Source organism: Pseudorasbora parva, chromosome 24 (genome assembly GCF_024679245.1).
Source record: "Pseudorasbora parva isolate DD20220531a chromosome 24, ASM2467924v1, whole genome shotgun sequence".
Taxonomy (NCBI): domain Eukaryota; kingdom Metazoa; phylum Chordata; class Actinopteri; order Cypriniformes; family Gobionidae; genus Pseudorasbora; species Pseudorasbora parva.
In genome coordinates, this window is record NC_090195.1 from 671,232 (window position 1) to 687,761 (window position 16,530).

The window sequence follows — 16,530 nt, forward strand, 5'->3', positions numbered from 1 at the left end:
TTTCATGCAGTTTTAACGCAAAGAAACTCAGGTTTTAAATATATTAGGCTGATGGAACACATTTCGACACAACTTAATTTAATTAGGTGAAGTGAACATCAGTTAAATGTGTCTGATCTATGAAGGGCCGGATCAGTGATATGACTGAACTTGTTTTAATGTATTTGCACTTGTGCACATTGTGTTATTTGTTTATTGTATGATTTTTTTTATGTTTAGTAATTGTGTGTTACTCTACGATGCCTTCTTAATGCCCCTTTTAAAGTTGTTGAATTGAATTTTTTTTTATTGAACCAATGAATGAAAATCATCATCAGCAGATCTGGGCAGTCCCTCAGCTCATCTCCTCGAGTCCTGTACTGAAGTTCACTGTTTGAGTCTCTGTGCTTTACTGGAGTATTATTTTTTCTGTAAACTTCTGACTTTAACTTCACTCCATCTGAAAGACAAATATCGTCCTCTTTACTCCACTACATTTCTATCAAGGTCCTCGAAGTGGAAAGTCGTTTCTGTCGCCGCTTTGAAAGTCAGTGCTGATTTTTTTCTTCTTTAAAAGGTGTTTGGGTTTTTGCAGAAAGCCTTTCAGGAATCACTCTTGTAGAGTCTCGTGAAGTTCAATGATTTCACAGCATTTATTAAACACTGATTTATAGTTTAGAGCAAAATGACGGAAGAAGACGGATGTCCAAATGCTCATTTAGTGGAGGATTGACATAAACAAAGTTGATTCTGTCTTCAGTGAAGGTGAACAGTGTGAGAATATCAGATGTGTATCAGTGTATTGGATCCGTGCATTCGGCCTTAAAGTGACAGCAGCTTTGTAACTTTTCTACAAGTATTTAAATGAGTTTAAGTTAGTCGTCTGCTAGTGTGTCAGATGGAGCGTCACTGACTGGCTTAAACCATGATGGCATAATGTGCATTTATACAACTATAATACAATAATGCGGCGACATAAAGAAGGACATTTACTTTTGATACTTAAGTACTTTAGAAAACAAATACTTCTGTACTTTTACTCCAGTAAAGATCTGTTTACAACTTTCATTTGTACCGGAGTAATATTTGACCAGCAGTGCTGTTACTCTAGTAATGGAGTTGTGTAGTTTGTCCGCCCATGGCTTCAGCTGAATAAATCTGTGTGTTTGGAGTGTATTTCTGCTGGTAAAATGATCCTGAAGACGCAGAGGAACACAAGGAGAGCAGCTCCGACTCCACAGCGTCCAAGACCCAGGATGAACGTGACAAAGATGAAGTAGTTTAATCAGCATCCAAGAAGAACGAGAAGAAAGAGAAGAGGAAAATAAAAGAGTGCAGAGCCAAAAGCATCTCCGGCAGTGACCCGAGAGAAGGTCAGCGATTCACACACACACACACACACACACATCAGGCCGAAATCTGCCTTTATGCTTTCATACTGAGAACAGCCATTATAGAGCAGCTCAAGGTGAGTGTTATCTACAGCAGCACACACACACACACACACACACACACACACACACACACACACACACACACACACACAGAGACACACACACACAGACCAAACACACACACACACACACACACACACACACACACACAGAGACACACACACACAGACCAAACACACACACACACACACACACACACACACAGAGAGACACACACACACAGACCAAACACACACACACACACGTTTGTTTTTGTGACATATGGGGACTCTCCATAGGCGTAATGGTTTTTATACTGTACAAACCGTATTTTCTATCCCCTTACACTGACCCTAAACCTACCCATCACACACACACACACACACACACACACACACACACACACACACACACACACACACACACACACACACACACACACACACACACACACACACACACTAAGATGTTACTTACAATTGACAACAATTGTCATCAAAACTTTAGCCGTAGTTTCCATCAGATCATCCCTCCAGAGTTATATTGACAACATGGCTGAACAATCTGACAGTCTTATCCGTACACACGGACTCGTCATTCTGATGGCACTGACATGTTCATCGACACAGATATTTCCTTCTGAGAGATGAACGAAGGATTTTGAGGAAGTGTGTGGCTTTTGCAGGTTATCCGTGGTGTTCTGGTATTTGTACAAATTGTTTTGAGAAATGCACCAAAGCGACTGAGAAAAAAACTTTTTATCAACACTTGAATATGGGGTAAGTTTCATAAAAAAGGCAACATTTTGAACAAAAAGCTGAGAAAATCAGGTGTGTGTGAAAGACTGACTCCAGATAAACACCGATCGAGTCCATCAACAGCTCTAATGCTTCAGTCCTGACATTAGATAGTTCTGATTTATATGCTGTTTAATATCGATAATCACGTTATTTTTCATATGCATATGATTACATACAATCACGTTTTGATCAGGAGATTCAGGACTCATTCAGGAGATGTGTAACAGCGCCCCCTAGAGTCTAACAGAGAAAACACAGAACGTTTGGCGGGGATAGAGTTAAAGGGTTAGTTCACCCAAAGATGAACCTTCTGTCATTAACTCCTCTCCCTAATGTCGCTCCACACCCGTAAGACCTCCGCTCATCTTCACACACAGTTTAAGATATTTTATATTTAGTCCGAGAGCGTATGCAAGTGTATGCACACTATACTGTCCATGTCCAGAAAGGGAATAAAAACATCATCACAGTAGTCCATATGAGACATCAGTGGGTTAATTAGAGTCTCGGATCGCGTGTCAAACTGCTGAAATCACGAGACATTGGCGATCCGAATCATGAATCGATTCACTGACTCATAACCGTTTGAATCTTTATTTGAGGATTGAACACAAACGCGGAAGAGAAGCCAATGCTGAATAAAGTCGTAGTTTTTGTTGTTTTGGACCCAAATGTATTTTGGATGCTTCAAGAGACTCTAATTAACCCACTGATGTCTCATATGGACTACTGTGATGATGTTTTTATTCCCTTTCTGGACATGGACAGTATAGTGTGCATACACTTGCATACGCTCTCGGACTAAATATAAAATATCTTAAACTGTGTGTGAAGATGAATGACATTAGGTGAACTAACCCTTTCAGGCAGTGATGGAGGTCACGTGGCCTTCAGATACCCGTAGAGCGCTTGCAGACCTCCATCCAAAACCTCTTTGATGGGTTTGAGCAGAGGATTGTGCATGATATGAAGTCCTTTATCCAGCGGATGGCAGGCCAATTTCTCCAGCCGCCGCAGCCGGTGCATCTCCGCAGGAACATTCTGGATGTCGTTGAAATCCACATTCAGGAGCTCCAGCTTGGTCAGACAGCAGAGCATTTTGGGAAGCGAGTGGATGCGGTTGCCCTCAACAATTAGGATCTTTAAGTCGGTTAGAGCCTGAATTTGATCCGCGATATTTTCCAAACGGTTGCAGGCGAGCTGAAGGAACACCAGGCTCTTCATGGCGTAGATGCAGGAAGGGATGTGTGTGATGAGATTGTGGCTTAGGTTGAGCTTTTTGAGTCCGTCGAGGGATGAGAGAGATTGTGGGAGTCCGGAAAGTTGGTTGTTGGCGAGACTCAACACTTCCAGTTTGGTGCAGAAGCTCAGCTCGTCGGGAATCTCGGTTAGACGGTTGCGATACGCAAAAAGCACTTTTAGGTGTCGGAGTCGGCCGATTTCAGGCGGGAGATAGCTCAGCTGGTTCCCCCATAGGTTCAACACCACCAAATTCTGGAGCGAACCCAAAGCGGAAGGCACGGCTCGCAGCGAGTTAAGCGAAAGATTGAGCTTCTGCAGTTCCTTCAGCTCCCATAACTCCTCCGGAGGATCCCGAATGCCGAGGCGAGCCAGGCTGAGCACGCTGTATCCGAAATGTGTGGTCATGAGTTTGCGTATCCGCTCGGCTTTCGGAAGGCTTTCATCAGGACACGAGCTCTTTTTCGGCTCGTCATCCGCCACGCTTTTCGATTTCTTCCCACCCATTTCTGTTCTCATCTGCTAGAGACTCGTATTAACCAAAGAGAAGACGTGAAAAAAGGACATTTCCTGAGCAAAACACGCCTCAGTCCGGAGACATTTTGGTTCTCCTTCTCATCTGCTTGAGATAAACCAAAGACAAGACGTGCAAAGGACATTCCCTGAGCAAAACACGCCTCAGTCCGGAGACCAAAACATATTTTGGCTGAGTTTCATGACCCTCTTGTCCAGTTGCTCCTGTCACTTGTGCATGAGCGGTCGGCGATCCTATCCTTGATTGTGGACATTTCTGGGGTGAAATATGATGGCGTCGACCTTTCGTGCCACCCGTGACCCAAAATAAAGTCATGCATGAAGTCCAACTTATAAACTTGACAACTGTGTATGATAAAGTTAGCCTCCAAAACCATTACACTGCAAAAATGCTTTTCTCACTCAGTATTTTTGTCTTGTTTCTAGTCTAAACATCTAAAAAATCTTAAATTTAGAAACATTTACTAGACAAGTAAAAAATTATTGTCTTGTTTTGGGGAAAATAACTCAAAATGAAGAGAGTTTTTGCTTAAAATAAGATAAATAATCTGCCAATGGGATACACTGCAAAAACTGCTCTTCTTACTCAGTATTTTTGTCTTGTTTCCAGTCCAAACATCTAAATATTCTTAAAATAAAATGCTTTTACTAGATAAGTAAAACGACAACCTTGTCTTGTTGAAAATAAATAAAATGAAGTGAGTTTTTGCTTAAAACAGGCAAAATGATCTGCCAATGGGGTGAGAAAAATAATCTGATTTCTGATTGAAATCTTGTTTCTTGTTTCCAAACAGAAATCAGATTATTTCTTCTCACCCCATTGGCAGATCATTTTGCCTGTTTGAAGCTAAAACTCTCTTCATTTAGATATTTTTCCCAAAACAAGACAACTTGTTTTGCTTGTCTAGTAAATGTTTCTTAATGTAAGATTTTTTGATTTTAGAATCAAGACAAAAATACTAATAAAGAAAAGCCCAAATTCATTACTTAGACACTTAAGACACTGCCAGTTTCTTTATCGGCACGAACGGATGTGCTTTGACACAAACGCCTGCCCTATTTATAGATCAAATTCCCGTGGCTTAAAAAGATTTCTATCCTGAGCTTCATTTCACGCAGGCAAACACTCGTCAGAAGCCGTAGTGAAGCGTCCGTGTTATTTAGAGCTAAGGTTCAGCTGAAGCCTGGAACTTTCCTCCTCATTTCTCACTGTGTTAAATAGCCACAGATGTGGATTAAAAGGGTTATAAATGGTGTCGTGGTTCAGTATTAAGTGGGACATCTGTCGGAGGCCATCGCTGCCAAATAATCGGAAATCTGTGGCGTTCACCCTGAATAGAAATAGATTGAGTGGCTAAAGTGTGTGTATCTAATTTACTCAAGCGGAAATCTCTCAAGAAGAACCGTATCGTGTGGATGATCCGTCATTGATAGTTTAGTGTGTGTTCACATCTCACCACCTGCTCGAAAAAAATTGTTGGTTTAACTTTAAAGTAAAAGTAAGTTTCGTGGTTGCCTTAGTAGTTTGAGTTTATTGAAATTAAAAATTTGAGTTGATACAATGAAGGAAATTTGTTTAATAAATAGAAACTCTAAATATTATTGTGTCTGAACCACATAAACAATGTGATAAATCATGAAAATAGCACAATTTGGCTGCGTCATCACAGATAAAACACACACACTTACCCAATATACTTACAAAATCGTTTAATAATATTTTAATAAAGGTTATCGAACCTCAAAAATTTTTCATTGTATTAACTTACATTTTAAGGCAACCAGGTAACCTATTTTTTTAAATATTTTTTACAGTGTAACGTTACTCCCAGGGTGTGGAATCCATTTAGCAAACTATATAAAGGCATTTGAGGATTGAAGCATATCGAGTTTTAAAGAGGACCTATTATGCAAAATTCACTTTTATAAGGTGATTGAGCACAGATGTGTGTAAACAACCAGCCTATAATGGTAAAAATACACTCAATACTTTATTTTTTTTATAATTTCCATAATTTCCCGCTAGCCTAGAAATCTAGACGCACCCTAGCGGCAGCAAATCTAATCTGCCCGCGAGTGTCGTCTAGCAACTCTCAATACCCTTCTGAGCTGTATTCCCCAAACTCTTGCTGGGCCAATCACATCGTGTATAGAGTCGGTGGGCGGGGCCATAATGACGACGGCCGAGTTGCGTTTGCGTGCTTCTAGTAAACACAGAAACTGGCGAACGGCGGTCTGTCGAATCAGCTTTGACCGCGACTCTGGAAGACTTGAGTTCAGCTTTTCTCTGAGAAAAGAACAAAGAACGGCACTGAAGTCATTCTGAAGAAGGGAAGATGTGTTCGAGTTTAGCCGACCGGATACGGTGAATGTTTAATCTGTCAGCTCTGCTTCACCTTCGTTGCTCTGGTTGGTGTAGCGCTATCCTATCGCGTGCAGAGGGAGTTTGACAGACAGCCGTTTATCCGCCCCTCGGATTGAGCCGTCAATGGGGAGTTTCCAGACCAAACATCTGGATGTGGCTCCAGCTTGTCAGGCTACTTTCCTTCCACTCCTGCGTAAGAGTAGTGAAGCCCCGCCCATGCCTGCTGCTGATTGGCTCTTTAGCATAGACACGCCCCTGCCTCCACTCTTGAGTAAGAGTAGTGAAGCCGAGTAAGAATTAGAGAAAAATGTGCGGCTGATCCCTGACATCCCGGTCTGCAGTGGTCAGTATCTATCAAAAGTGCTCCAAGGAAGGACCAGTGGAGAACCGGCCACAGGGTCATGGGCGGCCAAGGCTCATTGATGACCGTGGGGAGCGAAGGCTGGCCCGTGGGGTCCGATCAAACAGACGAGCTACTGGAGCTCAAACTGCTCCAGAAGTTAATGCTGGTTCTGATAGAAAGCTGTCAGAATACACAGAGCAGTTTGAAAACACCAACAAATTCCCCAGATCTCAATCCAATCGAGCATCTGTGGGATGAGCTGAACAAACAAGGCAGATCCATGGAGGCCCCACCTCGCAACTTACAGGACTTAAAGGATCTGCTGCTAACATCTTGGTGCCGGATACCACAGCACGCCTTCAGGGGTCTAGAGGAGTCCATCAGAGACGGGTCAGCACAATATAAGGTCATAATGTTATGTCTGATTGGTGTATATTTTCAGTATTTATAATTTAAGTTTGACTCTACACTGTAAAAAACTATTTAGAAAAAAAGTTCCCTGGTTGCCTTAAAATGTTGAGTTAATACAATGACATTTTTTTGAGATTCGACAACCTTTATTAAAATATTATTAACAGATTTTGTAAGCAAATTGGGTAAGTGTGTGTGTTTTATTTGTGATGACGGAGCCAAATTGTGCTATTTTCATGATTTATCAGATTGTTTATGTGGTTCAGATACAATAATATTTTGAGTTTCTATTTATTAAACAAATTTCCTTCATTGTATCAACTCAAAGTTTAAATTTCAATAAACTCAAAATTAAGGCAACCAGGTTACTTACTTTTTTAAGTTAAACCAACAAAAAATGTTTACAATGTAGTTTTTATTTAAATTTTAGTTATTTTAGAGCATCAATGAAATGGGAAATGTAACGCAGGAACTTTTTTAAGTTAAACCATTAAAAAACAACACTTTTACAGTGTGTAAAGTCTTGAAGGATCCTTTGACCTAGAGCCTCAATTTATCCCTAACCCTGACCTCACAGAGCCCAGCTGACACAAATAAACTCTGAAGACTTGACCTTCTCATTCTATCACTTCACTCAGACTTACAGAGATAATGCAAGCAGAGCGGCCGCCGTGCTCATTTACAGGGGAAGTAACCGCGTCCACTTCAGGCAAAATCATGTTAAAAGTTTATATAATAAAAAAAATCTAAGCACACTGAAAAAAATGCTTTTCTCACTTAGTGTTTTTGTCTACTTTCTCTTCCAAACATCTAAAAAAATTACATTAAGAAATATTTACTAGACAAGGGGGGCGGGGAGTAGCAGCTCATTTGCATTTAAAGGGACACACACAAAACAGTTTGACAAGATATAATAAATGATCTGGGGGATTTGAGCTGAAACCACACACTCACTGCAAAATATGCTCTTCTTCCTCAGCCATTCTGTCTCGTTTCCCGTCTAAATATCTAACAATTCTTAAATCAAGATGCATTTACAAGATCAGTAAAACGACATAAGATATTTATTCTTGTTTTCTTAAAAATAACTCAAAATGAAGAGAGTTTTTGCTTAAAATAAGATAAATAATCTGCCAATGGGGTTAGAAAAATAATCTTAATTCAAACAGAAAACAAGATTATTTTTCTCACCCCATTGGCAGATTATTTATCTTATTTTAAGCAAAAACTCTCTTCATTTTGAGTTATTTTTCCCAAAACAAGACAATTACTTTTGCTTGTCTAGTAAATGCTTCTTGTTTTAAGAATGTTTAGATGTTTGGACGAGAAACAAGACAAAAATACTGAGTAAGAAGAGCATTTTTTGCAGTGTATGCATCTAATCTCAATGCTATTTCCGTGTCAATATTTGTGATTTAAAAAGTAATTTCTTCATTCTTCAGTGACTGAATGGAGTTTAATATGGTTGCTAACTAACTGAGAATGAGCGTTTGAGATATGAGCGTCTCTTGATAATGTGAAATGGTGCCTGTTTCCATTCAGCTGTGTGTGTGTGTGTGTGTGATTTGCAGGCGCTGTATAATAGATGCAAGTGTTCACCAGAGACAGTTTAATATCGCAGCTATAATTTCTTCATCGAGTTCTTCCGCAGCAGCGAGAGCGCAAAATGGAAGTGTGAGAGTAAAGGGAGATAAAATGGGAGATGAAGTGGCTGAGGATGATGAATCGATGGGGAGGATACACTCTATTACACACTATAAAGATGCCATTTGTAATGTCTGTGCGTGGCAGAAGAACTAATGCAGTTACACGCCAAGAAATATAGAGCAGACGAGAATATAATGGAACCAAACCGCTGACACGAGACCTGCAGCACAACAACAACACACACACACACACTACATTGTGACGCCTTCACACACACATGAGCTCCCCATTGTTAACCCGTGGGGTTTAATCTGGAGTCGGCCCCCCCTCTCTAACAGCTCCAGCTCTTCTGGGAAGGCTTTCCTCAAGGTTTAGGAGTGTGTTTATGGGGATTTTTGCCCATTCTTCTAGAAGCTCATTTGTGAGGTCAGGCACTGATGTTGGACGAGAAGGCCTGGCTCTCAGTCTCCGCTCTAATTCATCCCAAAGCTGTTCTATCGGGTTGAGCTCAGGACTCTGTGCAGGCCAGTCCAGTTCCTCCTCACCAAACTCCTCATCCATGTCTTTATGGAGCGACGCTTTGTGCACTGGAGCGCAGTCATGCTGGGACAGGAAGGGGCCGTCCACAAACTGATCCCACAAAGTCAGGAGCGTGAAATTGTCCAAAATGTCTTGGTGAAGCATTAAGAGTTCCTTTCACTGGAACAAAGAGGTCGAGCCCTGAAAAACAACCCCAGGCCATAATCCCCCCTCCACCAAACATTACACTTGGCACAATGCAGTCAGGCAAGTCCCGTTCTCCTGGCGACGGCCAAACCCAGACTCGTCCATGGGATTGTCAGACTGAAGCGTGATTGGTCGCTCAGAGAACACGTCTCACTGCTCTAGAGTCCAGTGGCGGCTGCTTTACTCCACTGCATCCCACGCTTTGCATTGCTCTTGGTGATGTAAGGCTTGGATGAGCTGCTCGGCCATGGAAACCCATTCCATGAAGCTCTCTCCGCTGTTCTTGAGCTCATCTGAAGGCCACAGAAGTCTGGAGGTCTGGAGCTGTTGACTCTGCAGAAAGTTGGTGACTTCTGCGCACTGTGACCCTCAGCATGCGCTGACCCCGCTCTGGGATTTAACACTTCGTGGCTGAGTTGCTGTTGTTCCCAATGGCTTCCACTTTGTTATAATCCCACTAACAGTTGAGCGTGGAATATTTAGTAGTGAGGAAATGTCAGGAATGGAAGCTGAAGACAAAGATTTGGAGGGGTGTCCCAATAATTTTGCCAATATGGATAGATAGATAGACAGACAGACAGACAGACAGACAGATAGGTCTGTGCTTCAGAGTTTGGGATTTAAACTGAAGCCGACCTGATGAGGACACACAGGGCCGAAACTGATCAGATTCATCTGATAACTGCTCAGGGGCCAGAGCCCAACGCTACTCCGAGAGCAAATGAACTTCCCGGCCTAATCAGAGCCAGATCCTGCTGCAGTGATGCTCACAGACCTACACATGTAGGACGTTTATCATTCATTAGAGACTCTTTTCTTCAGAATGTGAACGACTGGCCATGAGCACACTTCTGTAAATGAGTCTCTGTGCTGGAGCAGTCACAACCTCTGAGGAGTTCTCTCAGGGCTGCTAAACACTGAAGCACAAAATAAGAGAAAGTCTCAGTCCGTTTATCAGCCGTCACTGACCCCTGCTGGACAAACTCTTACACTGACCAGGAACATCAGCCAAATAACGCATGGAGATTAATGTGCAGCTTTATTATTAGCTAGATAATGTAGATCAAAATAACTCCTTATTTTACTAAAGCTCTGCTCCTCTAACGCAGCAGGAGTAATCAATAATAATAAATATAGCAAATATTGGCCTTCAAGCGGTTTAAGGCCACATGGTTAAAAATATATGTTTTTCAGCAAGCATGTGACCACTTCAATTATAGAAGAAGGAAAAGACCTTTTATTACAAATACTTGCAATTTACCATAGGAAATATTTGGTTTTAAAGCTTTTTATAGTTATAGTGCCACCTTTAGTCAGATCTCCTTAAAACTGCATGTTTCTTCAGAATTAAATGTAACGTGTGCGCATCTAAGTTTACACTGCACTAAATGCTCTTCTTCCTCAGTATTTCTGTCTTGTTTCGTCCAAACATCTAAAAATTCTTACATTAAGAAACATTTACTAGGCAAGCAAAAGTAATTGTCTTGTTTTGGGGAAAAACTCTAAATGAAGAGAGTTTCTGCTTAAAATAAGATAAATAATCTGCCAATGGGGTGAGAAAAATAATCTTAATTCAAACAGAAAACAAGATTATTTATCTCACCCCATTGGCAGATTATTTATCTTATTTTAAGCAAAAACTCTCTTCATTTTGAGTTTTTATTTATAATAATAATAATAATAATAATAATAATAATAATAATAATAATAATAATAATAATAATAATAATAATAATAATTGTATTATTATTATTGACCTAGAGTTCTGAGAATTGTACTGCAGTTGTTTTATGGAGGTCCAGCGGAAAAAACCCAGGACTAGTTCGCAAAAGTAGTTTTTTTACATAATTGCGGCTATTTAAAGCTATGCTGTGTAACTTTTTTAGTTTATTTTTAGCTTAAAACACTTAGTTCTTTCAAAAATATATGTGCTCATTAATGTATATTTACTTCTTTCAAGTAATAAAGTATTCTGGTACGTTTATAATATGCCGTTGGAAACACATACGGGTGAGGGGTTCGACTGCCGGCCGCCATGTTGCTCCTCCATCTTGAAAGTACAGTAGCCACAGAGGGACATACCCGTAAATTCAAGCTTCGCCTTTCACGTTTTAACACTCGCTGGCACCGTGTCCAATGTGAAGAGGGGGATTGCCGTGTTAATCTTGGACTAAATCAGCCACCGTATGAGTTAAAACGAAATCAGAATTGAGAGGAACAGAGACTAATATTCAGTGGATGGTCATAAACCTTTACACCGCTAGATGGGGAAATATCACACAGGGGAGCTTTAATGAACGATTTGATTGACAGCTGTGGTTTTTGAGGCAAAGTTGTTCAGTATGAGGAGATCTAACAAATGATATGAATATTGTGTTTGTGAAACACCACATGATTAGAGGATTCAAAACTCATTCGCCGGCCGCATTTTTCAAGATATGAAAATGTCCTTAAAGGCAGTCTTGGCGACAATTTTTTAAGTCTGTTAGACTTAAAGTTATAGCCATTTTTATATTGTTTCCATGTTATACAGCCATGTTTTTCACAGGACCACAGAATGAGCTCTTACATACACGCTAAAAAATGCTGGGTTCGAACCCCTCACCCGTATGTGTTTTCAACGGCATATTATAAACTTACCAGAATACTTTATTACTTGAAAGAAGTAAATATACATTAATGAGCACATATATTTGTGAAAGAACTAAGTGTTTTTAGCGAAGAATAAACTAAAATTGTTACTCAGTGTAGCTTTAAATGAGGTCCAGCTTCAAGAGTTCCTGTGCGGTCAGATGGCAACACATGCAGATGTCCAGAAGAGGGCAGCAAAACACACACACACACACACACACACACACACACACAGAAGAGCACAGATGATGCTCATGAGGGTCATAACGTTTGAGATCGCTTCATATTCGACCTTCCTCAATGGCTTCAGTAGCGTAAAGATGCAACAAATGAAAATAACATTAGCATTTACAGTCACACCGCAAAAAAGGCTTTTCTTACTCAGTATTTTTGTCTCGTTTCTAGTCAAAATATCTAAAAATTCTTACATTAAGAAACATTTACTAGACAAGTAAAAAATATTGTCTTGTTTTGAGAAAAAATAACAAAATGAAGAGAGTTTTTGCTTAAAATAAGATAAATAATCTGCCAATGGGGTGAGAAAAATAATGTTGTCAGATTATTTATCTTATTTTAAGCAAAAACTCTCTTCATTTTGAGTTATTTTTTCCCATTACTTTTGGTTGTCTAGTAAATACCTATTTTTTAATTTGTTTTAGACTAGAAACAAGACAAAAATACTAAGTAAGAAAAGCATTTTTTGCGGTGTAGTGCGTTGCTATAATATATTTCGTTATCTTTTGTTGTTGTGATCAGTTGTTTACTATAATATCTGTGGGATCTTTTTTTCGTATAATGGTAATATTGCAACTCTCCCCACGTGAGGAATCATGTGTGGGGAAAATGGGTTAAACCAAAATGACCCCTCGCAGAGCACATGGTACAGTCCAGAGGGATTCAGTGTAGCGGGACTGAATGAAAGAGACTAAAGTTTGAATGAGAAAAACAGAGAGAGGGAAAGAAGGAGAAGAGCCAATGGACTTCCACACACAACTCTGAGGACTTCAGCTCAGTTTAACTTCGATTAGTTCGATTAAGTTCAGTAGTTTATTGAGTTATTTTAGCGAAGATGAAGATGCTGTGGCCGTTTGCTGTGATTTTCTCATCATTGATTTGTGTTGAGGCTCAGCACAGAGGTGAGCTCACACACACACACACACACACACACACACACACACACACTGCTCATTGTATGCATTTACTCGCTTCCCATGTGTTCACTGCAAGATAATCTTTAAAATATTTGTGTAAAATGTATGGTATTTCCACAATAGATGTGCAAAAATAGTATTTCAATGGGACATGTCCATGATGGTAAAAGGTACATGTGATGATGTGACTGTAAGTGTGTTTTACTTATTTTATACATGTGAACATGGGTTGGTGATGAATTAAACTATTAAATAACTATATAAATGGGCTTACTTTAGTATTAAAAACGAGTTCAGTGCTTCATATGGTTTAATTAAATGTACTAGTGTTGGGCAAAGTTACTTTCCTGTTATATTTCTGTTACTCCCTGAACAAGTTACTCATTGTGTCACTTCGTTACTTTTTACAGACTACTCCCTAAAAAAGTAACATTGTGTTACTTGCTTATATTTCGTAGAAATAATGTGTTACATTAGTGCGTTACTCCCTTAAAAAAAATTGATTTAGTAATGTAACACATTATTTTCCATAAGAAGTAACTGTTACTTCCTAAAAAGTAACTCATTGTGTTACATTACTGTGTTAATCCCTAGAAAACGAATTGTGTTACTTAATGTAGCTTATTTTCATAAAAAGTAACACAATAAGTTACTCATATACAAGTTACTTAGTTACTTTTTACAGATAGTAATGTGTACATTACTGTGTTACTCCCTAAAAAAGTAACTTATTGTGTTACTTAGTAGCGTAACGTATTATTTTCCATAAAAAGTAACTAATTGTGTTACATTACTGCTTTATTCCCTAAAAAAAGTGTTATTTAGTAATGTAATGTATTATTTTCCATAAAAAGTAACGGTTACTTCCTAAAAAGTAACGGTTACTTCCTAAAAAGTGACTCATTGTGTTAAATTACTGCGTTAATCCCTAAAAAATAAATTTTGTTACTTAATGTAGCTTATTATTTTCCATAAAAAGTAACACAATAAGTTACTCATATACAAGTTACTTAGTTACTTTTTACAGATAGTAATGTGTACATTAATGTGTTACTCCCTAAAAAAGTAACTTATTGTGTTACTTAGTAGCGTAACGTATTATTTTCCATAAAAAGTAACTAATTGTGTTACATTACTGCTTTATTCCCTAAAAAAAGTGTTATTTAGTAATGTAATGTATTATTTTCCATAAAAAGTAACGGTTACTTCCTAAAAAAGTAACTCATTGTGTTAAATTACTGCGTTAATCCCTAAAAAATAAATTGTGTTACTTAATGTAGCTTATTATTTTCCATAAAAAGTAACACAATAAGTTACTCATATACAAGTTACTTAGTTACTTTTTACAGATAGTAATGTGTACATTAATGTGTTACTCCCTAAAAAAGTAACTTATTGTGTTACTTAGTAGCGTAACGTATTATTTTCCATAAAAAGTAACTAATTGTGTTAGTTACATTTTACAGAAACTAATGCGTTACTTTTGTGTAACTTTTTCTCGCTTGGCTGGCTTGTTTGTTTGGTAATAATCAAAAAACTCTTTCAGCGATTTAAAAAATGAAAAAAGTGATGTTTATCAAAAAATATTATTTGCTTATTCGTACGGTTGAATTGGATCGGTAAAAGTCATCAGCAAAGACATTGGTTAATAAAGTGAGATATTTTTGTGCAAGTGAGATAAGTGCTCATCTTTAGTCCAGAACTACAATGACCACAATGCACTGTAAAAAGAAAAAGATCAGGTCTCCGATTGAAAATGTTCTAGTCACTTATCTCATCTACATGTCTGAGATGGCCACACTGATTCTCTGTGAGTTGATGCAATTTATTTCACCGAAATTCAATTTGGCCAATTGAAAAATTTAGATGTGATCAGTGACTAGAACATTTTCAATCGGAGACCTGATTTTTTTTACAGTGTGTTTACACACACACACACACACACACACACGTACAGCCCCTAAACCTCCCCATCACAGAAACCTGAGCAGAACAATAGATTTAAATAAAAACATGTTTTGGCCGATTTATAAGCCTTTTTAACCAGTGAGGACCGGTCCAATGTCAAACTAGTGAGTTGTTTTCATATTTTACTATACAAGTGAAGACATTTGTGCCCTCACAAGTATTGCCAAACAAGGAACACACACACACACACACACACACAAACACAAACACAACAAACTATTTGAAAAAGTCAGATGTTTTGTTGTAAATTTTAAAGTAATGTTTGAAAAAAGTAATTTTAAAATTACTTACTGTGGTGCATCCCCCCTGCCTCACACACACACACACACACTGCAATTAACATACAGCAAATGAGCATTCCGTGATGATAATGATGTTCCTGTTGCTTTGGGCATTTGCATAGATAGTGTGGCAAATGCTAAACTAACGCGATTGGCGGGCCGCCAGTTTGTTTATCGCGTCTGAGGTGAGGAAGCCACTGATGTAGTTTTAGCTGTGACCCGTAAACGCAGCGAGTGTCTGCTTACACCTCAGCCCTGAGAAACCTACAGACTGAACTTTCATCTGGTGTGTGTGTGTGTGTTCTTTGTGCTGAATGTATGTGTGAGCTCGGGTCACATGACACTCCTGTACGGGTCCATTAAGGGCTAATCCTGGATGTTTAGTTCTAGCGATCTTTGATGAACTTCCAGTTCCAGAGCAGGTGAAGAATCATTTCACAGGGACTAAAAATACTGCCATTTAGTATGTATTCATGTGTAACACACACACACACACACTGCAAAAAATGCTTACTTACTTAGTATTTTTGTCTTGTTTCAAGTCCAAACATCTAAAAATTCTTACATTAAGAAACATTTACTTGACAAGTAAAAATTATTGTCTTGGCAGATTATTTATCTTATTTTAAGCAAAAACTCTCTTAATTTTGAGTTATTTTTTCCCAAAACAAGACAAGAATTTGTACTTGTCTAGTAAATGTTTCTTAATGTAAGAATGTTAAGATGTTTGGACTAGAAACAAGCCTTTTTTACAGTGTATTTCCAGATGTGTGTTTTATCTGCTCCGATCGGTCTGTGTGTGATTTCTGATCAGCTGAATTGACTGAATGCCATTGTGAGCTCCTATCGGCTCTTGCATCTGATCAAACACACACACACACAAACACACACACACACACACACACACACACACACACACACAGACTCTGTTCTCATGCTAATCTTCTCGTCTCTTCATGCAGACGCTTTGATTAGCTTCCGCTGATCTCATCCCCAATGCATTCCTCTTCAAATGCTTGAGT

At 38.9% G+C, this 16,530-nt stretch overlaps 2 protein-coding genes across 3 annotated transcripts in view; one reads left to right on the top strand and one right to left on the bottom strand.

Moving 5' to 3' along the window:
• Positions 1-4,073, bottom strand: part of lrrc30a (leucine rich repeat containing 30a) — a 327,751-nt gene extending 323,678 nt beyond the window's left edge. Inside the window, exon 1 of one of the 2 annotated variants that reach the window (XR_010901394.1) lies at positions 2,520-4,073. Coding sequence is in view for 1 of the 2 variants with exons in the window: in XM_067434766.1 (XP_067290867.1) it covers positions 3,092-3,970 (879 nt within the window). In the remaining variant the exon portion in view is untranslated. Of the gene's footprint in view, positions 1-2,155 lie in introns of those variants that run through there. The other variant, XM_067434766.1, reaches the window with a different exon arrangement.
• An 8,959-nt stretch (positions 4,074-13,032) lies between these two features.
• lama1 (laminin, alpha 1) overlaps positions 13,033-16,530 on the top strand; it is a 93,673-nt gene continuing 90,175 nt past the window's right edge. Inside the window, exon 1 of the mRNA XM_067434769.1 lies at positions 13,033-13,244. Coding sequence (XP_067290870.1) covers positions 13,178-13,244 — 67 coding nt within the window. The 5' untranslated portion in view covers positions 13,033-13,177. The remainder of the gene's footprint in view (positions 13,245-16,530) is intronic.